This window comes from Myotis yumanensis, unplaced genomic scaffold, assembly GCF_028538775.1.
Source record: "Myotis yumanensis isolate MYYU_CA2020_CCGP unplaced genomic scaffold, mMyoYum1.0.hap1 SCAF_19, whole genome shotgun sequence".
NCBI lineage: Eukaryota > Metazoa > Chordata > Mammalia > Chiroptera > Vespertilionidae > Myotis > Myotis yumanensis.
In genome coordinates, this window is record NW_027223770.1 from 21,256,119 (window position 1) to 21,278,971 (window position 22,853).

The following is a 22,853-nucleotide window of genomic DNA, read 5'->3' on the forward strand; positions in this document are numbered from 1 at the left end:
GGCGTGGCCTTTCTATTTAGATATGTGTTGAAGTGGCACCTGCCACAGGTTATGATTGGAATCCCATGGTGAATGTGTCTCTGTAACTTCCAAGTTCCCACATTGGGATTGATATTCAGGTATAGTGTCAAAGGTAAGACATAAGCCAATTGTGTGATTTTAAAAACTAAATTAGATGTTAACTGGATGTGCTCTAAGTCAAGCCTGGAAATGGCCAGGAAGAAGTCAAATGGGATCCTTTTTCTACCTTAGTATGAAATGACGATGCCAACCCATCTAGAAGGGTATCCTTGCCTAACGATGGGACAGGCTGTCCTTTAAAAGACAGGCAAACAGAAGACAGTGTTCCTGGTGGTGAAGGGCATGGACAATAGCATGAAAAAGCTGTGTCATGGGCTTGCTTTGTAAATGTAGGCAACTTGCTTACTTTTTCTAATTTTTGTTTCCTGATTGGTAGATGGCAATAGTAGTAATAGTTTCTTCTTACAAATTAATTTTTAAAAACGTGTCATATTTTTTAAAGTGTTAAGCCCAATCCGTGGTACACAGCAAATAGTCATTGAATGACATACATATCAATGCATGCACCTATGTAGCATTAGTATTAGTGTTGTTAGTATTGGTATTAGTATGTGTTATCAGAGGAGGAGATCTCTGTGCTGCCAGACCCTGTGTCCTGCTTTTGACTTGCTGCATCTTCCTCAGTAGAGCTGTTCTTTGACCTTCTGCCTATGGGTCCCAGTATTTATTTCTTCATCGCAGGAACATGAATTTGGTGCCTTTCTTGCTGCTACTATTTCTTTTACATAGCATTTCAGATTTGCCTCAAATGCTCTTGGAAAATGTTCAAAGGACCAGAAAAACCAGAGCAGCATTTCCTGATAAAGTTGGAAATATTAAACCTCCCACTTCTGGGAGGATATAATCTTGAAACGATATGTTCCAAGTCTATTCAATAGTGTTGTTAAATAAGGCATCTTTTTGAAAATCATTATACACTACCAACATTAAAGAAAAGCATTTAGAGGCATAACTTTTAAGATACATAAAAGAAAGAAAATCTTTTCATTTGGATTTTATTTGCCAAATATTTTTATAGGCATTTCAGAAACTTTACTATTGTACAAGGGTGTTTTTGTTGTTCATGTTCTAGTTATGATAATTATGATTTTTATTTCATAGGTAATGCAACTATGCCAATGAAAAATGTATAAATTACATAAATGAGTACAGTGAAGCCAGGGTTTAAATGAAGTGTTCTGATTTCTAATGCCAGTTCTTTTCCTGATATTTTTCAGCAGGTATTAACGAGTACGAGTTTGTTGTTCAGATATATTGTGACAGTTCCAAATAGAAATATGCCTAAAGAGAGTAAATCTGTGAATTAAAAAACTATAAAAAGGTTTCCCATTTCACAGGAGAATGTTTTGAATATACTTTAAACTCCTGGCCTTCTCATCGAACACAATACCTGCCTCCACATACACATTCCTTCCAGGGGTTGCATAGACTGTGGCTCTAACCTAAGCATCTCTTACTAACTCAAAGTTTTATACAGACATTGCCATTCCTAAGGGGGCTGGGTTCTGCTTGTTAAAAACACAGCCAACGCTCTCCTCAGCAAACAGCTTGATAATATGCTATTGGTGTTCAGACTTTGGTGTCTCAAATCCCTTTCCAAGGCCTGACCTGAGCCCAGCCATGAGGAATGCCTCAGTGGTGACCGAGTTCATCCTGCTGGGCATCCCACACACAGAGGATCTGGAGACCGTGCTCTTTGTCCTGTTCTTGACCTTCTACATCTTCACTCTTGTGGGAAACCTGCTCATCCTGTTGGCCATTGCCTCCTCCGCTCGACTGCACACTCCCATGTATTTCTTCTTGTGTGAGCTGTCTGTGTGCGACATATTTTTCCCTTCTGTGAGCTCCCCCAAGATGCTCTTCTACCTCTCAGGGTACAGCCGAGCCATCTCCTATGCGGGCTGTGTGTCCCAGCTCTTCTTTTACCATTTCCTGGGTGGCACCGAGTGCTTCCTGTACACGGTGATGGCCTATGACCGCTTTGTGGCCATCTGTCACCCTCTACGCTACCAGGTGATCATGAGCCCCAGGGTGTGTGCCATCCTGGCTTCGGGGACCTCGTTTTTTGGCTGTGTTCATGCCACCCTACTAAGCACTCTCACCTTCCAGTTGCCCTACTGTGGCCCCAATGAGGTGGACTACTTCTTCTGTGACATCCCCGTGATGCTGAAGCTGGCTTGTGCGGATACCGCAGCCCTGGAGATGGTGGGGTTCATCAGTGTGGGCCTCATGCCCCTCAGCTGCTTTCTTCTCATCCTCGCCTCCTACAGCCGCATCGTCTACTCCATCCTGCAGATCCGCTCCGCTGAGGGCCAACGCCATGCCTTCTCCACCTGCAGTGCCCACCTCACTGCCATCCTACTTTTCTACATGCCTGTGATCTTCATCTACTTAAGGCCAACACCAAGCCCGTGGCTGGATGCAACAGTTCAGGTCCTGAATAACCTGGTCACCCCCATGCTGAACCCCTTGATCTACAGCCTCAGGAACAAGGAGGTAAAATCATCTCTGAGGAAAGTCTTGCATCAACTGGGCTTTCTACCTGAGCACTTGTAGTGAAAGAACAGTAGCCAACAAGTGAAGTGTACTTGCAACTTATAAACTATTTTTATATGCTTCTCACAAATACCTTTTTAAATGGGAGAGTCCAGATATTAGGATTTGCCTCCATTGTACAATGTGGGGACCAGGATTCAAAGAGTTCAAGTGGGTTGACCGTGAAGCATATGTAAGGAGCGATGGCAGAATGAAGCCTGGAGGGCTGGTTTTCTGAGTCCGGGGCCTGTGCTTTCTCGAGGACATCATATTGCTGATGAGGTAGAAAGAAGCCTGCCACAGGAGGCAGAATAACCTGCACCTTCTGCTTCTCAATCTTTATTTCCTTATCCACCTGCACCTTTTTGTCCTCCTCACCCTGACACTCTATCTTGGCTACATTATTGTCTCCTCAAATGCCTGAACTAAATGAACCCTCATTTTATTGGTATAACATTGTCGGAAAAAATGGAGTTTTGTAAAGACAATGACTTGTAGCAGGGACCTGAGGCAAGTTTCTTCTGAGTGACACAAAGGTACTGGTGGCCTGCTGGCACCCAGAAACTCTATCTGTTGGGTTTTGACCTGGAAGCAGGCCCTGGCTGTATCAAGTTTATTTACATGTAGAGGTGCAGCATGGCAATGAGAATGTGGGAAGGGCAGGTGGGGAAATTCGTGGGATGGTGACTGTGACCTGATGCCACGTTAGAAAATCTGGACTTGGCTTTGCGTTTCTCAGTACAACCAGGGGGCCATTCTGGGTTCAAGCTGTCATTGTTTGTGTCTTTGGTTTCAGTTTCATTGAAAAGGTGTGACATTGTTCCCCATTCCCTTCTCTCTCTCTCTCTCTCTCTCTCTCTCTCTCTCTCGGCTGAAATACGCTAAGAAGAACAATAATGGGCTGTTTCAATGCAGTGCGCTATTGTGTTTATGACTGGAATTCATTGAGAATCCTAGCACACTTGAGGCATGTGGAATAAACTATTGCAATTTATCTAATAGTGAAGTCCAGAAGGACGGAAACTGAGAAGAGGATGATGGGAAAGGAAGGGACAGGGGTGGAGACCAGTTTGTCTGTCCTTCTCAGAATCAGAGAGCAACCCAGGAGCCTGCCAGGCCTACCAGCACTGCTGTGTCTGTGCCTCCAGCCAGTGTGGTGAGCCAGCAAATGCTCCTGCAGGGGAGACAGACTCCCTCCTGCCCTTTGGCCTACATGCCTCCAAGCCTTCTCAGCCTGATTCTCCTTGTTTCTCAGGAAACAAGAGCTTGAAGAAGGAGGTGGCAATGCATCTCCAATGATTTCACATGTCATGGATCCCTGCTGGAGCCTAAGTCCACTTGGAGATCTCTTCCCATTCCTTAATTTCCTGGTGGGAGCTGCTCAGATGGTCCAATTAGAACAGTTTTTAAGAATAAAAGATGCGATCCAATTCCTTTTCATTTTCACTCAGACAGAGGTCATTTGGTGAAAAACTTTGTGCTATGGGTGGGGGATGCAAAGATGAAGAAGAGGTGATCCTACCAGAGTGAGTCATAGTCTGCCAGAGGAAAGGCACAAGTGTGCGGCTGACATCCCATGATAAAGATGTGAAATATGGCAGGAAATATGGAGTATATTTTTCTGGGCTGTGGAGGGACCTCACAAAAGAGGTGTTGGGGGTTAAATGCTTTTGTTTGTTCTGTCTTCCCCCCAAATACATACCCCATAAAGAATGGCTTTTAGAGGGAGAAATGTTTTATAGGGAGAAGCATCTCAAACTTTTGTTTGTTGTGTTGGTGGGAATGAGACATAATTCCTTGAGTGGGTATCTCAACTATGTGCCATCTGTGAGTGAACATTCTTGTAAGAATAATAAAGTTAATTTCACCTGGCTCTGGCTGGTTTGCCTCGGTGGATAGAGTATCGGCCTGTGGACTGAAGGGTCCTAGGTTTGATTCTGGTCAAGGACACAGGTCTGGTTTGTGTTCTCGATCCCAGCGGGGGGTTTGGGGAGGGGCAGTGCAGGAGGCAACCAATCAATGAATCTCTCTCATCACTGATGTTTCTATCTCTCTCTTCTCCCTTCCTCTCTGAAATCAATGAAAATAAATTTAAAAATTTTTTTAATGTGTTCATAAAGTTTTTGGATTTTAATGGCTACCATTGTAACCACTATGGTCAAATACTGGTACAGGATCTATTTTTAATAAGGTTATCATCATGAAATTAAATTATCATCATGAAATTAAATTATTCTCTTGTTATGTTAGGTCAGTGTCATTGAAAACTTTTACAGTATAGATGAAATTATAAAATTTCAGAATTAGTAAGAACTTTAAATATATTTATTTAAAGTGAGAATATCCTTAATTACATACCTGAAGGATGATTCTCTTTACACCTTCCAGTGGCCAAGGGCTAGCTACCTCACAAGGTTGCTTATTTCACTGATGTACATTGAGATGTGCATCTAATAATTAAACACTTTCTATCTACATTGAAAATCAATGTGTTACTACCAGGTCTTCCCACAATTCCCAAGTCTCCACATAGAATAGTGCTTTTCCAGTTACCACAGCCCTTCCGCATTTGACGACCATAATCTATCTCCGCTGCTCTTTGACTGCGAACCCAAATATTTGGGAATTGATAAGATATTGCCTAAAAGCAATATGACTTTGAAAATCAAGCGTCAGTCACTTTCTAGTTATGTCATAATGAAGTTATTTATTCTGTTTTTCAGTTTCTTTGTAGAATAATTCCACCTACTTTATAAAGTTTATTTTGAAGATTCAATGTAACAACTACTTTTAAAATTTAGCATAATACTTAGCACATGATAAGTGCTGACAATAAATAATTAACTGAATATGGGCTATTTTGTCCATAATTTTCCTTTTCAGATAATTTACACCCCCTTTCGCCTATGAATGTGCCTAGTATGTGACTATTTCTCTTTAAAAATGACTTAAAGCACACATAATAATAGTTGACGCGTGATGAGTAGCTATTCATTAATTAGATTTCTGTCTTGAATAGTGATACTTAGGAGAGATAAGTGTAGAGTCATCTGGATATATACATAATTCCCAGACCAATGAGACACATGACATCACAAGCAAAGACTTGAAGGTATGAAAGAAAACACACAAAAAAGGGGGTAGCACTACAGGTGATCAAAGGTTAGCATTGGAGCTCCTCCTTCCATGCAAACTATCTTGGAGAGAGAGAGATATTGCCCACTTGACTGCACCCTTTCTGATGATCTCATTACTATTATCTTATAACTAGATGATGCACTAGTTTCACAAACTAATTGCTCCCTCAGAGCCATCAGTGAGTCCAAAATAGGGCTTAAGTGGGGTCTGAAAAAACTTCCAAGGAAGCAATCCAGGGAGAGTATGTGCAGGTCTTGATGGTGCAAGCCCTAGGAGACTCGATTCTTTATAAGTAGGAGACCTGACACGCCGTTAGCTGGAGCACTCTGTGCTCTGCCGAGAAGCTGTAACTGTCAGGTCTCATGACCACACTATGGAAAACTTGACTGTGCTCTCAGGTAGATGGTGAGAGTGTCCACACTGCAGCTCTTACATGACTATGAGCTCCAGCTCCACACACAGGGTCCTTGATGGTCCTTGCCGACTTCTTTTTCCTAGAATGGCCTTCTTATAGCATCATCCAGTGTCAACATGTCTGATCATAGGCCTTGGACAGCCTTTGCTGATCTAGAACTGATGATCCAGATTGAACAGAAATTTGCACGGCTCAGAGGTAGTGCTCATGTGGCTAGAACTAGTAACAAGAAGGCCGTGGTCAGTAGCATTTCTCCTCCATAATTCCAATGTTTCTCTCTTTGCCATCTTGGCTTTTGCTCAGTTCTACAGCGATAGGTGAGTTACTCATTTTGGCGTGGCCATTCTATTTAGATATGTGTTGAAGTGGCACCTGCCACAGGTTATGATTGGAATCCGCATGGTGAATGTGTCTCTATAACTTCCAAGTTCCCACATTGGGGTTGATATTCAGGTATAGTGTCAAAGGTAAGACATAAGCCCGTTGTGTGATCTTAAAAACTAAATTAGATGTTAACTGGATGTGCTCTAATGTCAAGCCTGGAAATGACCAGGAAGAAGTCAAAGGGGATCCCTTTCCTACCTAAGTATGAAATGACGATGCCAACCCATCTAGAAGGGTATCCTTACCGAACAACGGGACAGGCTGTACTTTAAAAGACAGGCAAACAGAAGACAGTGTTCCTGGTGGTGAAGGGCGTGGACAATAGCATGAACAAGATTTGTCTTATCTGTGCCATGGGCTTGCTTTGTCAATGTAGGCAACTTGCTTACTTTTTGTAAGTTTTGCTTCCTGATTGGTAGATGGCAATAGTAGTAATAGTTTCTTCTCACAGGTTTATTTTTAAAACGTGTCATATTTTTAAAGTTTTAAGCCCAGTCCTTGGTACATAGTAAATAGTCATTAAATGACATACATATCAATGCATGCACCTATGTAGCATTAGTATTAGTATTAGTATTAGTATTAGTATTAGTATTAGTTTTGGTATTGGTATTGGTATTGGTATTGGTATTGGTATTGGTATTGGTATCAGTGTCAGTATTGGTATTAGTATGTGTTGTCAGAGGAGAAGATCTCTGTGCTGCCAGACCCTGTGTCCTGCTCTTGACTTGCTGAATCTTCCTCAGTAGAGCTATTCTTTGACCTTCTGCCTATGGGTCCCAGTATTTCTTTCTTCATCACAGGATCAAGAATTCAGTGCCTTCCTTGCTGCTACTATTTCTTTTACGTAGCATTTCAAATTTGCTTCAAATGCTCTTAGAAAATGTTAAAAGGACCAGAAAAACCAGAGCAGCATCTCCTGATAGATTTGCAAATATTAAATCTCCCAGTTCTGGGAGGATATAATCTGGAAATGATATGATCTAAGACTATTCAATAGTGTTGTTTAATAAGGCACCTATTTGCAAATAATTATACACTACCAACATTAAAGAAAAGCACGTAAAGGAATAACTTTTAAGATAAAAGAAAGGAAATGTTTGGGTTTTTTTGCCAAATATTTTCACAGACATTTTAAAACTTTATTATTGTGCTATGGTACTTTTGTTGTTTTATGATCATTATGATTTTTATTTTATAGGTAATAGAACTATGTCTCTAAAAATATTGTATGAATTATTTAAAGGAGTACAGCTACAAAGTGACAAAACCAGGGTTTAAATGAAGTGTTCTGATTTCTAATGCCAGTTCTTATCCTGATATTTTTCAGCAGGTATTAAAGAGTACGAGTTTGGTGCTCAGAGATGTTGTGACAGTTCGAAATAGAAATATGCCTAAAGTGAGTAAATCCGTGAATTAAAGAACTGTAAAAAGGTTTCCCACTTCACAGGAGAATGTTCTGAATATACTTTAACTCCTGGCCTTGTCATCCAAGACAGCCACCTGCCTCCACATACACATTCCTTCCAGGGGTTGGATAGACTGAGGCTCTAACCTAAGCATCTCTTACTAACTCAAAGTTTTATACAGACATTGCCATTCTTAGGGGGGCTGGGTTCTGCTTGTTAAAAACACAGCCAATGCTCTCCTCAGCAAACAGCTTGATAATATGCTATTGGTGTTCAGACTTTGGTGTCTCGAGTCCCTTTCCAAGGCCTGACCTGAGCCCAGCCATGAGGAATGCCTCGGTGGTGACCGAGTTCATCCTGCTGGGCATCCCACACACACAGGATCTGGAGACGGTGCTCTTTGTCCTGTTCTTGACCTTCTACGTCTTCACTCTTGTGGGAAACCTGCTCATCCTGCTGGCCATTGCCTCCTCCGCTCGACTGCACACTCCCATGTATTTCTTCTTGTGTGAGCTGTCTGTGTGCGACATATTTTTCCCTTCTGTGAGCTCCCCCAAGATGCTCTTCTACCTCTCGGGGTACAGCCGAGCCATCTCCTATGCGGGCTGCGTGTCCCAGCTCTTCTTTTACCATTTCCTGGGCTGCACCGAGTGCTTCCTGTACACGGTGATGGCCTATGACCGCTTTGTGGCCATCTGTCACCCTCTACGCTACCAGGTGATCATGAGCCCCAGGGTGTGTGCCATCCTGGCCTCGGGGACCTCGTTTTTTGGCTGTGTTCAGGCCACCTTTCTAACCACTCTCACCTTCCAGTTGCCCTACTGTGGCCCCAATGAGGTGGACTACTTCTTCTGTGACATCCCCGTGATGCTGAAGCTGGCTTGTGCGGACACCGCAGCCCTGGAGATGGTGGGGTTCATCAGTGTGGGCCTCATGCCCCTCAGCTGCTTTCTTCTCATCCTCGCCTCTTACAGCCTCATTGTCTACTCCATCCTGCAGATCCGCTCCGCCGAGGGCCAACGGCGAGCCTTCTCCACCTGCAGCGCCCACCTCACTGCCATCCTACTTTCCTTCATGCCAGTGGTCCTCATCTACTTAAGGCCAACGCCAGATCCCTGGCTGGATGCAATGGTTCAGGTCCTGAATAACCTGGTCACCCCCATGCTGAACCCCTTGATCTACAGCCTCAGGAACAAGGAGGTAAAATCATCTCTGAGGAAAGTCTTGCATCAACTGGGCTTTCTACCTGAGCACTTGTAGTGAAAGAACAGTAGCCAACAAGTGAAGTGCACTTGCACCTTATAAGCTATTTTTATATGCTTCTCACAAATATCTTTTTAAATGGGAGAGTCCAGATGTTAGGATTTGCCTCCATTGTACAATATGGGGATCGGATTCAAAGAGTTCAAGTGGGTTGACCGTGAAGCATAGGTAAGGAGTGATGGCAGAATGAAGCCTGGAGGGCTGGTTTTCTAAGTCTGGGGCCTGTGCTTTCTCGAGGACATCACATTGCTGATGAGGTAGAAAGAAGCCTGCCACAGGAGGCAGAATAACCTGCACCTTCTGCTTCTCAATCTTTATTTCCTCATCCACCTGCACCTTTTTTTCCCCCTCATCCTGACACTCTATCTTGGCTGCATTATTGTCTCCTCAAATGCCTGAACTAAATGAACCCTCATTTTATTGGTATAACATTGTCGGAAAAAAATGGAGTTTTGTAAAGACAATGACTTGTAGCAGGGACCTGAGGCAAGTTTCTTCTGAGTGACACAAAGGTACTGGTGGCCTGCTGGCATCCAGAACCTCTATCTGTTGGGTTTTGACCTGGAAGCAGGCCCTGCTGTATCAAGTTTATTTACATGTAGAGGTGCAGCATGGCAATGAGAATGTGGGAAGGGCAGGTGGGGAAATTCGTGGGATGGTGACTGTGATCTGATGCCACGTTAGAAAATCTGGACTTGGCTTTGCGTTTCTCAGTACAACCAGGGGGGCATTCTGGGTTCAAGCTGTCATTGTTTGTGTCTTTGGTTTCAGTTTCATTGAAAAGGTGTGACATTGTTCCCCATTCCCTTCTCTCTCTCTCTCTCTCTCTCTCTCTCTCTCTCTCTCGGCTGAAATACGCTAAGAAGAACAATAATGGGCTGTTTCAATGCAGTGCGCTACTGTGTTTATGACTGGAATTCATTGAGAATCCTAGCACACTTGAGGCATGTGGAATAAACTATTGCAATTTATCTAATAGTGAAGTCCAGAAGGAAGGAAACTGAGAAGAGGATGATGGGAAAGGAAGGGACAGGGGTGGAGACCAGTTTGTCTGTCCTTCTCAGAATCAGAGAGCAACCCAGGAGCCTGCCAGGCCTACCAGCACTGCTGTGTCTGTGCCTCCAGCCAGTGTGGTGAGCCAGCACATGCTCCTGCAGGGGAGACAGACTCCCTCCTGCCCTTTGGCCTACATGCCTCCAAGCCTTCTCAGCCTGATTCTCCTTGTTTCTCAGGAAACAAGAGCTTGAAGAAGGAGGTGGCAATGCATCTCCAATGATTTCACATGTCATGGATCCCTGCTGGAGCCTAAGTCCACTTGAAGATCTCTTCCCATTCCTTAATTTCGTGGTGGGAGCTGCTCAGATGGTCCAATTAGAACAGTTTTTAAGAATAAAAGATGCTATCCAATTCCTTTTCATTTTCACTCAGACAGAGGTCATTTGGTGAAAAACTTTGTGCTATGGGTGGGGGATGCAAAGATGAAGAAGAGGTGATCCTACCAGAGTGAGTCATAGTCTGCCAGAGGAAAGGCACAAGTGTGCGGCTGACATCCCATGATAAAGATGTGAAATATGGCAGGAAATATGGAGTATATTTTTCTGGGGCTGTGGAGGGACCTCACAAAAGAGGTGTTGGGGGTTAAATGCTTTTGTTTGTTCTGTCTTCCCCCCAAATACATACCCCATAAAGAATGGCTTTTAGAGGGAGAAATGTTTTATAGGGAGAAGCATCTCAAACTTTTGTTTGTTGTGTTGGTGGGAATGAGACATAATTCCTTGAGTGGGTATCTCAACTATGTGCCATCTGTGAGTGAACATTCTTGTAAGAATAATAAAGTTAATTTCACCTGGCTCTGGCTGGTTTGCCTCGGTGGATAGAGTATCGGCCTGTGGACTGAAGGGTCCTAGGTTTGATTCTGGTCAAGGACACAGGTCTGGTTTGTGTTCTCGATCCCAGCGGGGGGTTTGGGGAGGGGCAGTGCAGGAGGCAACCAATCAATGAATCTCTCTCATCACTGATGTTTCTATCTCTCTCTTCTCCCTTCCTCTCTGAAATCAATGAAAATAAATTTAAAAATTTTTTTAATGTGTTCATAAAGTTTTTGGATTTTAATGGCTACCATTGTAACCACTATGGTCAAATACTGGTACAGGATCTATTTTTAATAAGGTTATCATCATGAAATTAAATTATCATCATGAAATTAAATTATTCTCTTGTTATGTTAGGTCAGTGTCATTGAAAACTTTTACAGTATAGATGAAATTATAAAATTTCAGAATTAGTAAGAACTTTAAATATATTTATTTAAAGTGAGAATATCCTTAATTACATACCTGAAGGATGATTCTCTTTACACCTCCCAGTGGCCAAGGGCTAGCTACCTCACAAGGTTGCTTATTTCACTGATGTACATGTAGATGTGCATCTAATAATTAAACACTTTCTATCTACATTGAAAATCAATGTGTTACTACCAGGTCTTCCCACAGTTCCCAAGTTTCCACATAGAATAGTGCTTTTCCAGTTTCCACCAGCTCCTCAGGCATTTGACGACCATAATCTATCTCCGCTGCTCTTTGACTGTGAACCCAAATATTTGGGAATTGATAAGGCATTGCCTAAAAGCAATATGACTTTGAAAATCAAGCGTCAGTCACTTTCTAGTTATGTCATAATGAAGTTATTTATTCTGTTTTTCAGTTTCTTTGTGGAATAATTCCACCTACTTTATAAAGTTTATTTTGGAGATTCAATGTAACATCTACTTTTAAAATTTAGCATAATACTTAGCACATGATAAGTGCTGAGAATAAATAACTGAATATGGGCTATTTTGTCCATAATTTTCCTTTTGAGATAATTTACACCCCCCTTCGCCTATGGATGTGCCTAGTATGTGACTATTTCTCTTTAAAAATGCCTTAAAGCACACATAATAGTTGACGCATGATGAGTAGCTATTCACTAATTAGATTTCTGTCTTGAATAGTGATACTTAGGAGAGGTAAGTGTAGCGTCACCTGGATATATACATAATTCCCAGACCGATGAGACACATGACATCACAGGCAAAGACTTGAAGGTTTGAAAGAAAACACACAAAAAAGGGGGTAGCACTACAGGTGATCAAAGGTTAGCATTGGAGCTCCTCCTCCCATGCAAACTATCTTGGAGAGAGAGAGATATTGCCCACTTGACTGCACCCTTTCTGATGATCTCATTACTGTTATCTTATAACTAGATGATGCACTAGTTTCACAAACTAATTGCTCCCTCAGAGCCATCAGTGAGTCCAAAATAGGGCTTAAGTGGGGTCTGAAAAAACTTCCAAGGAAGCAATCCAGGGAGAGTATGTGCAGGTCTTGATGGTGCAAGCGCTAGGAGACTCGATTCTTTATAAGTAGGAGACCTGACACGCCGTTAGCTGGAGCACTCTGTGCTCTGCCGAGAAGCCGTAACTGTCAGGTCTCATGACCACACTATGGAAAACTTGACTGTGCTCTCAGGTAGATGGTGAGAGTGTCCACACTGCAGCTCTTACATGACTATGAGCTCCAGCTCCACACACAGGGTCCTTCATGGTCCTTGCCGACTTCTTTTTCCTAGAATGGCCTTCTTATAGCATCATCCAGTGTCCACATGTCTGATCATAGGCCTCGGACAGCCTTTGCTGACCTGGGACAGATGCTCCACATTGAAGAGAAATTTGCACGGCTCAGAGGTAGTGCTCATGTGGCTAGAATTAGTAGCAAGAAGGCCGTGGTCAGCAGCATTTCCCCTCCATAATGCCACTGTTTCTCTCTTTGCCATCTTGGCTTTTGCTCAGTTTTACGGCAATAGGTGAGTTACTCATTTTGGCGTGGCCATTCTATTTAGATATGTGTTGAAGTGGCACCTGCCACCGGTTATGATTGGAATCCGCATGGTGAATGTGTCTCTTTAACTTCCAAGTTCCCACATTGGGTTTGATATTCAGGTATAGTGTCAAAGGTAAGACATAAGCCCGTTGTGTGATCTTAAAAACTAAATTAGATGTTAACTGGATGTGCTCTAATGTCAAGCCTCAAAATGACCAGGAAGAAGTCAAATGGGATCCCTCTCCTACCTTAGTATGAAATGACGATGCCAACCCAACTAGAAGGGTATCCTTGCCTAACGATGGGACAGGCTGTCCTTAAAAAGACAGTGTTCCTGGTGGTGAAGGGCGTGGACAATAGCATGAAAAAGATTTCTCTTAGCTGTGCCATGGGCTTGCTTTGTCAATGTAGGCAACTTGCTTACTTTTTGTAAGTTTTGCTTCCTGATTGGTAGATGGCAATAGTAGTAATAGTTTCTTCTCACAGGTTTATTTTTAAAACGTGTCATATTTTTAAAGTTTTAAGCCCAGTCCTTGGTACATAGTAAATAGTCATTAAATGACATACATATCAATGCATGCACCTATGTAGCATTAGTATTAGTATTAGTATTAGTATTAGTATTAGTATTAGTATTAGTTTTGGTATTGGTATTGGTATCAGTGTCAGTATTGGTATTAGTATGTGTTGTCAGAGGAGAAGATCTCCGTGCTGCCAGACCCTATGTCCTGCTCTTGACTTGCTGAATCTTCCTCAGTAGAGCTATTCTTTGACCTTCTGCCTATGGGTCCCAGTATTTCTTTCTTCATCACAGGATCAAGAATTCAGTGCCTTCCTTGCTGCTACTATTTCTTTTACGTAGCATTTCAAATTTGCTTCAAATGCTCTTAGAAAATGTTAAAAGGACCAGAAAAACCAGAGCAGCATCTCCTGATAGATTTGCAAATATTAAATCTCCCAGTTCCGGGAGGATATAATCTGGAAATGATATGATCTAAGACTATTCAATAGTGTTGTTTAATAAGGCACCTATTTGCAAATAATTATACACTACCAACATTAAAGAAAAGCACGTAAAGGAATAACTTTTAAGATAAAAGAAAGGAAATGTTTGGGTTTTTTTTGCCAAATATTTTCACAGACATTTTAAAACTTTATTATTGTGCTAGGGTATTTTTGTTGTTTTATGATCATTATGATTTTTATTTTATAGGTAATAGAACTATGTCTCTAAAAATATTGTATGAATTATTTAAAGGAGTACAGCTAATAAGTGACAAAACCAGGGTTTAAATGAAGTGTTCTGATTTCTAATGCCATTTCTTTTCCTGATATTTTTCAGCAGGTATTAAAGAGTACAAGTTTGTTGCTCAGAGATGTTGTGACAGTTCCAAATAGAAATATGCCTAAAGTGAGTAAATCCATGAATTAAAGAACTGTAAAAAGGTTTCCCACTTCACAGGAGAATGTTCTGAATATACTTTAACTCCTGGCCTTGTCATCCAAGACAGCCACCTGCCTCCACATACACATTCCTTCCAGGGGTTGAATAGACTGTGGCTCTAACCTAAGCATCTCTTACTAACTCAAAGTTTTATAGAGACGTTGCCATTCCTAAGGGGGCTGGGTTCTGCTTGTTAAAAACACAGCCAACGCTCTCCTCAGCAAACAGCTTGATAATATGCTATTGGTGTTCACACATTGGTGTCTCAAATCCCTTTCCAAGGCCTGACCTGAGCCCAGCCATGAGGAATGCCTCAGTGGTGACCGAGTTCATCCTGCTGGGCATCCCACACACACAGGATCTGGAGACGGTGCTCTTTGTCCTGTTCTTGACCTTCTACGTCTTCACTCTTGTGGGAAACCTGCTCATCCTGCTGGCCATTGCCTCCTCCGCTCGACTGCACACTCCCATGTATTTCTTCTTGTGTGAGCTGTCGGTGTGCGACATATTTTTCCCTTCTGTGAGCTCCCCCAAGATGCTCTTCTACCTCTCGGGGTACAGCCGAGCCATCTCCTATGCAGGCTGCGTGTCCCAGCTCTTCTTTTACCATTTCCTGGGCTGCACCGAGTGCTTCCTGTACACGGTGATGGCCTATGACCGCTTTGTGGCCATCTGTCACCCTCTACGCTACCAGGTGATCATGAGCCCCAGGGTGTGTGCCATCCTGGCCTCGGGGACCTCGTTTTTTGGCTGTGTTCAGGCCACTTTTCTAACCACTCTCACCTTCCAGTTGCCCTACTGTGGCCCCAATGAGGTGGACTACTTCTTCTGTGACATCCCCGTGATGCTGAAGCTGGCTTGTGCGGACACCGCAGCCCTGGAGATGGTGGGGTTCATCAGTGTGGGCCTCATGCCCCTCAGCTGCTTTCTTCTCATCCTCGCCTCCTATAGCCGCATTGTCTACTCCATCCTGCAGATCCGCTCCGCTGAGGGCCAACGCCATGCCTTCTCCACCTGCAGTGCCCACCTCACTGCCATCCTACTTTTCTACATGCCAGTGGTCCTCATCTACTTAAGGCCAACGCCAAGCCCGTGGCTGGATGCAATGGTTCAAGTCCTGAATAACCTGGTCACCCCCATGCTGAACCCCTTGATCTACAGCCTCAGGAACAAGGAGGTAAAATCATCTCTGAGGAAAGTCTTGCATCAACTGGGCTTTCTACCTGAGCACTTGTAGTGAAAGAACACTAGCCAACAAGTGAAGTGTACTTGCAACTTATAAACTATTTTTACATGCTTCTCACAAATATCTTTTTAAATAGGAGAGTCCAGATATTAGGATTTGCCTCCATTTTCCAACGTGTGGACTAGGATTCAAAGAGTTCCAGTGGGCCCTAACTGGTTTGGCCCAGTGGATAGAGTGCCGGCCTGTGTACTCAACGGTCCCAGGTTCAATTCCAGTCAAGGGCATGTACCTTGGTTGCGGGCACATACCCAGTAGGGAGTGTGCAGGAGGCAGCTGATCTGATGTTTCTCTCTTATAGATGGTTTCTACCTCTCTATCCTTCTCACTTCTTCTCTGTTAAAAATCAATAAAATATATCTTTTTTAAAAACACAAAAACAAAACAAAACAAAACAAAAAAACAAAGAGTTCAAGTGGGTTGACCGTGAAGCATATGTAAGGAGTGATGGCAGAATGAAGCTCCAAGGGCTGGTTTTCTGAGTCTGGGGCCTGTGCTATCTTGAGGACATCATATTGCTGATGAGCTTGGTGGAAAGGAGCCTGCCACAGGAGGCAGAATAACCTGCACCTTCTGCTTCTCAATCTTTATTTTCTTTGTCCACCTGCACCCTTTTGTCCTCTTCTTTGTCCTCCTCACCCTGACATCTTGGCTGCATTATTGTCTCCTCAAATGCCTGAACTGAATAAACCCTCCTTTTATTGGTCTACATATTGTTGGGAAAAAATATGGAGTTGTGGAAAGAGAATGACTTGTAGCAGGGACCTGAGGCAAGTTTCTTCTGAGTGACACAAAGGTACTGGTGCACTGCTGTCACCCAGAAACTCTATCTGTTGGGTTTTGACCTGGAAGCAGGCCCTGGCTGTATCAAGTTTATTTACATGTAGAGGTGCAGCATGGCAATGAGAATGTGGGAAGGGCAGGTGGGGAAATCCATGGGATGGTGGCTGTGATCTGATGCCACGTTAGAAAATCTGGACTTGGCTTTGCGTTTCTCAGTACAACCAGGGGGCCATTCTGGGTTCAAGCTGTCATTGTTTGTGTCTTTGGTTTCAGTTTCAGTGAAAAGGTGTGACATTGTTCCCCATTCCTTCACATGTCTCTCTCTCTCTCTCCCTCTCTCTCTCTCTCTCTCTCTCTCTCTCTCTCTCGGCTGAAATACGCTAAGAAGAACAATAATGGGCTGTTTCAATGCAGTGCGCTATTGTGTTTATGACTGGAATTCATTGAGAATCCTAGCACACTTGAGGCATGTGGAATAAACTATTGCAGTTTATTCTTATAGTGAAGTCCAGAGGGAAGGAAACTGAGAAGAGGATGATGGGAAAGGAAGGGACAGGGGTTTGTCTGTCCTTCTCAGAATCAGAGAGCAACCCAGGAGCCTGCCACGCCTACCAGCACTGCTGTGTCTGTGCCTCCAGCCAGTGTGGTGAGCCAGCACATGCTCCTGCAGGGGAGACAGACTCCCTCCTGCCCTTTGGCCTACATGCCTCCAGCCTTCTCAGCCTGATTCTCCTTGTTTCTCAAGAAACAAGAGATTGAAGAAGGAGGTGGCAATGCATCTCCACTTATTTCACATGTCGTGGGTGCCTGCTGGAGCCTAAGTCCACTTGGAGATCTCTTCCCATTCCTTAATTTCCTGGTGGGAGCTGCTCAGATGGTCCAAATAGAACAGTTTTTTAAGAATAAAAGATGCGATCCAATTCCTTTTCATTTTCACTCAGACAGAGGTCATTTGGTGAAAAACTTTGTGCTATGGGTGGGGGATGCAAAGATGAAGAAGAGGTGATCCTACCAGAGTGAGTCATAGTCTGCCAGAGGAAAGACACAAATGTGCAGCTGACATCCCATGATAAAGATGTGAAATATGGCAGGAAATATGGAGTATATTCATCTGGGCTGTGGAGGGACCTCACAAAAGAGGTGTTGAGGGTTGAAGGCTTTTGTTTATTCTGTCACCCCCCAGACACATACCCATAAAGAATGGCTTTTAGTGGGAGAAATGTTTTATAGGGAGAAACATCTCAATCTTTTGTTTGTTAGGGTTGTGGGAATGAGACATAATTCCTTGAGTGAGTATCTCAACTATGTGCCATCTGTGAGTGAACATTCTTGTAAGAAAAATAAAATTAATTTGACCTGGTTCTCGTCAGTTTGGCTCAGTGGACAGAGTGTCAGCCTGCGTACTAAAGGGTCCCATTTTCAATTCTGGTCAAGGGCACATGCCTGGGTTATGGGCTGGACCCCAGTGGGGGGCGTGCAGGGACAACCAATCAATGAATCTCTCTCATCATTGATGTTTCTATCTCTCTCTCCTTCTCCCTTCCTCTCTGAAATCAATAAAAATGTATTTTTTAAATTAATTGGACCTGTTTCCAGAATTCTTCCTTCCGCGTGGCAGTGTGTCCCTGAATTGGAGATATGCCTTGCACAAAATGACTCTATCTCTGTCTCCTTAAGCAAATTGACTTCTCTGCTCATTTGGGGTTTTCTGAGAGATGTGGGGAGCATTCCTGTCTTTAGGTAGTGTCTGCGCTCCCTTTCCGCCTAAGTAGGAGCCCCGATTGTCAGGCGTAGCCTTGGGTTTGGACGCCTCCGTGGGGTTTAATGGTGGAAGGAAACTTTTCTTTGTTGTGGACATAAAGGGACAATATCAGAAAAATTTCGGGGGAGAAAAATCAATAGGCATAATCCCCAACCAGGTAGATCATCTAGCAGCATGTTTAATCCACAGGCCTTAACATAGACAGGGGCTCAAGGCCCAAGCCTGGGTTGGGAGGTGACAGAGACATACAAACATATTGAAGCCGACATTCAGAGTATGTTCTGAGCAGAGTGGGCTAGAGTGGCAGCATTTCCTGAGACACTGGATTCAAACTTGGTCTCAGAGTGCATCTGCATAGGACACCTGACCCCGGGCGGAGTCTAGGTTCCTTAAAAGGCTTCCCTGTTCACTCCAACGCCTTCTGCAACATACCCTTGTAGTCTCTGATCCCTGTCTTTCTGCCCCTCCCTGTGTTTGTTACATAACCAATGCCTGTTCTGAATGTCACCTCTGCATTTTGTTTTACCTACAGCCCCCAGAGAGAGAAAGTGTGATGTGGGCATCTCAAGTGGAAATCTGTGGCCTGGACACAGGGAGTGTAGCTGAGATAAAGGCCCCCCACACGGCATTGAGGGAGTGTGAATGGGGAGTTTTCAAAGGAGTGTTCACCGTAGACGCCATTTCTGTTTATTCCTTGCGCTCCCTGGCACACTGCTGATTTGTTCTAAATCAAATTAATTGAAATGAATGGACACACTAGTCAGCATTAATGTTTTTAGTTGCTTGGTTTGCAATTTTTTGTTCGAGAATATGGACTTGGCCGTTCCCCAAAAAATAATTATTCAAAGCCAAAGAATGACTCAGCAACCCCTCTTCTGAGTATCTATCTGAAAACATTTCTTCACAAAGTTAAATGCACCCCTATGTTCACTGCAGCATTTTTAACTGGTATTCGGATTAACTATTAAACAGTTAAAAATTGGGATTTTTTTAATCAAAGAAAACATGATGATTTCAAGAGAAACATCAAAAGTGCTTTTTTCAAAGTCATGTCCATCGCTAGCTACGCATTTACCCCACCTTTCAGGTAACTTGTGGATACCCTCCCATTAGAACTTTTCTTGTTGTGAGGCAGACCATTCAGAGACTCAGTTTTTCACTTCTTCGAACGTTTTGAAGTGCTGCTCAGAAAGTGCGTGTGCCATTGATCGGAACAAGTAGTCATCTAAAGGAGCAAGGTCTGGTGAATACAGTGGGTGGGTTAATACTTCCCAGGCAAGATCTTTTAATGTGTCTTTAACTGGTTTTGAAGTGTGTGATGGTGCGTCATCATGAAGCAAAATTACTTTGCCGTGTCTTCTGGCCCATTCTGGTCATTTTACAATCAAAGCATGATTTAAATTGATTATTTGTTGGGTTTCACCTGGTTTTAGAAGCTCATAATACACCACACCTTCCTCATCCCACCAAACGCAGAGAGCATTGTCTTCTTTCCCAAGCGATTTGGCCTTGCAGTTGATGTTGATGGTTTACCTGGATCAACCCATGATTTTGTGCGTTTGGGATTCTCAAAATAAATCCACCTCTCATCGCCAGTCCCAATTCGATGCAAAAAAAGACTTTCTTTTGTGCCATTGAAGCAACACTTTACTGATGACTTTTCGGTTTTCCATTTGTCTTTCGTTCAGTTGATGTGACACCCATTTCCCTTCCTTTAAAATCTTTCCCATTGCTTGTAAACAATCGGAAATTGTTTGCTGAGCAACGTTTAATCTTTCTGCAAGTTGTTTTTGAGTTTGACATGCCTCTTCATCCAATAATGCTTGTCATTGTTGGTCTTCAAACTTTTTCAGTTGACCTGGACGTTCTTTGTCTTTCACATCGAAACCATCACTTTTAAAGCATTTAAACCAGCGTTCACAAGTATCTTGAGATGGAACATGTTCACCATAAGCTTCCCGAAGTATCCGAAAACTTTCAGCAGTACTTTTCTTCAAAATAAAGTAAGGAATTAAAATTTCCCACAAATGCTCTTTTTTTTGGCATGAAATTCGACATTTTTAAGCATAAAAATATCTATGATGTTAACACCTTCAGAAAATTTGACATATGAAGTTTTGAAGCTTGTTGTCAATACAACAAAATAGCATACATATCAAATCGCATATATGTCAACATATGTGTAACTCCATCTATTGAAAAAAATCCACATTATTAACCGATTCACCTAGTATTAGTATAGATAACGGTAGGTGAAAAAGGACACACTAACACTACTATCAGGAAATGGTACAAAAATCTACAATTATGTTGTGATTTGCTGAGATTTCACAGAGCATTTGCCACGTGTTAATCACCGTGCTAGGTCCTTTGCCTTCCTACCTCATTTGATTGTCATGATAACCCTGTGAGGTAAATGCTTACTATTGTTTCCTTATTTCGAAGTTTAGAAAAATGTGAGTGAGAGCTTGGATAACTTGCTCAAAATCATAGCTGTCATGCGTGCTCTCGCTAGCATTTAGTCCTGAGTGTGTCTTACTCTCTGTTATGGGCTGAACAGCATCCCCACAATTTATATGTTAAGCCCTCCCCCCCAAGGCCTCAGAATGTGACTGTGTTTGGAAATTGGGTCTTGATGGAGGCAACTATATTACTGGAGGCTCTTAGGATGAGCCCTAATCCAATGTGACCAGTGTCCTTAAAGCAGACGAAATCTGGGCACACGAAGTGATGCCAGAGACACGCCTGCCGGGGAACAGCCATATGAGGAGGTAGCAAGAGGTGGCCACGTACAAGCCAAGAGGCTGAAACAGGTCCTTCCCTTGTCCCTTTAGCGCAAACCAACCTTTCCGACACCTTGACCTCAGCCTTATGGCCTCCAGAACTGTGAGAAAATAGATGCCTGTGGTTCAAGACACCCAGTTGGTGGTGTTACGGTTGTCCTGTGTGTTCTCACTAACACACTGCCACGCCCAGGTCTGCTCTGACGCCTCTCACGTGCAATGCATGGTCTGTGCTACTGGTAACAGCATGCACTTTCTATGTGCTTTCCTATGAACACCTTGCTTCTCAAAGTAGACATTAGAAAGCTCCAGATACATAACTTAAAAAAATAATGCGTTTACATAACTTAAAAAAATTAATTGTTTTGAGAGAGAGAGAGAGAGAGAGAGAGAGAAACATCAATTAGTTGCCTGACACATCCACCCTCCTCACACATCCACCCTCACTGAGGATCGAACCCACAACCCAGGTATATGCCCTGACCATGTGTATGGGATGATGCTCCAACTCACTGAGCCACACCGACCAGGGCTACATAACTTTTCTTGCCACTTACATCAACCTATAAGATTCCTCCAAGGAAATCATTGAGAAGAAAACTTTTTCGTTAATTAATCTCAAAGGCACTCATTTCTAAGAGATGCTTCTCATGCTCATTATGACTCTGGCTTCTGTTGCCCTGTAACACTCGGTCGCCACTTGTGAGTTGTGTAATGGGGCAAAGTGGATTAATAAGGCTGGGAATTGGCTTAGGAAGTGCAAGAAGGCTTGTTAAAGTGTTTATGGTTTGGGGTTCTCTCTGCAACTATTATTCCAAGGGAAAATTAAGGGTGACTGTCACACACATGTATGTGGGCATGCATACACACACACATACTGACATTCGGCCTCCTGTACACACACACACACACACACACACACACACACTTATGAGCAATTTCATCCACATCAGTTTTATTTTTCCTAAATCACGGCAAGGAGAGAGATCCTATAACATTACCTTTCTTATGAGGACCAGTGATAAAAATGTCACTCGTCGGTTGTGATGAAAGTAAATACTCCTGGCAGCGAGAACACGGAGTTGTTCATGTCACGGCTTCAGTGGCTCCATATTCTGGGTGTGGGATCTTCTCACTCTCAGAGGAGCGTCTGTGGAATCCGTCTCCCATTCTTCGGCGCACAGAGCTGGCTTTGTCCAGCAGAATTAGAATAAGGCCGTTAGACTGAGCGGCAGGAACAGGGTAAGCAATTTGAGACGCAGTCAATTTCGAGAGGCAGCTCAATTCACCAACTACGGACAGCTCTCAGGTCTTAAGTGAATCCGAATCTTGCTGGTCCTTTCCGTCAGGGCACTCTGTGGAGATTTATATCTCACGTTACATGTCCCCAAATTTGAAATCCAAAATTTAGAAGTGCTTTTACATTCTTCGTTATTTGGGGGACACCAAGAAATATTTAATCCTTAAACACACACAAAGGAACACACACACACAGTCTAATCAATGGAAGAGCAATCGTTTTGATAACACACTGATAGAATAAAAAAAATCAGAATAAAGACATAAATTCTTATTTTCTTTTAGAATAAGAAAATAGAGATGAATGAGACCTTAAATAACGTTAAAGAGATTTTTATATATGACGAAGCAATGACACCCAGAGAGGCCAAACAGCATACACACAATAATATAAAACAAGCAAGAACAAAGTGAGGTACGAGATATCAGTCAAGTGTAAAGGGGGCCGAATATA

The 22,853-nt window shown here is 43.0% G+C and overlaps 3 protein-coding genes across 3 annotated transcripts; all 3 read left to right on the plus strand.

The window, feature by feature from the left end:
* Positions 1-1,471: 1,471 nt before the first annotated feature.
* LOC138997756 (olfactory receptor 10D1B) lies at positions 1,472-3,134 on the plus strand. The gene has a single exon (XM_070399588.1). The coding sequence runs from the start codon at positions 1,702-1,704 to the stop codon at positions 2,635-2,637; it is 936 nt and encodes a 311-aa protein (XP_070255689.1). The 5' UTR covers positions 1,472-1,701; the 3' UTR covers positions 2,638-3,134.
* Positions 3,135-8,286: 5,152 nt separating this feature from the next.
* On the plus strand, positions 8,287-9,222 carry LOC138997824 (olfactory receptor 10D1B-like). The gene has a single exon (XM_070399719.1). It carries the CDS (start codon positions 8,287-8,289, stop codon positions 9,220-9,222), a length of 936 nt encoding a protein of 311 aa, XP_070255820.1.
* A 5,608-nt stretch (positions 9,223-14,830) lies between these two features.
* LOC138997832 (olfactory receptor 10D1B-like) lies at positions 14,831-15,766 on the plus strand. Its single transcript, XM_070399728.1, has one exon. It carries the CDS (start codon positions 14,831-14,833, stop codon positions 15,764-15,766), a length of 936 nt encoding a protein of 311 aa, XP_070255829.1.
* The last annotated feature ends 7,087 nt before the right edge of the window (positions 15,767-22,853 follow it).

Bases quoted from the DNA above. Each gene is read 5' to 3' on its own strand.
- LOC138997756 (XM_070399588.1), top strand. From the start codon at position 1,702: ATGAGGAATGCCTCAGTGGTGACCGAGTTCATCCTGCTGGGCATCCCA.
- LOC138997824 (XM_070399719.1), top strand. From the start codon at position 8,287: ATGAGGAATGCCTCGGTGGTGACCGAGTTCATCCTGCTGGGCATCCCA.
- LOC138997832 (XM_070399728.1), top strand. From the start codon at position 14,831: ATGAGGAATGCCTCAGTGGTGACCGAGTTCATCCTGCTGGGCATCCCA.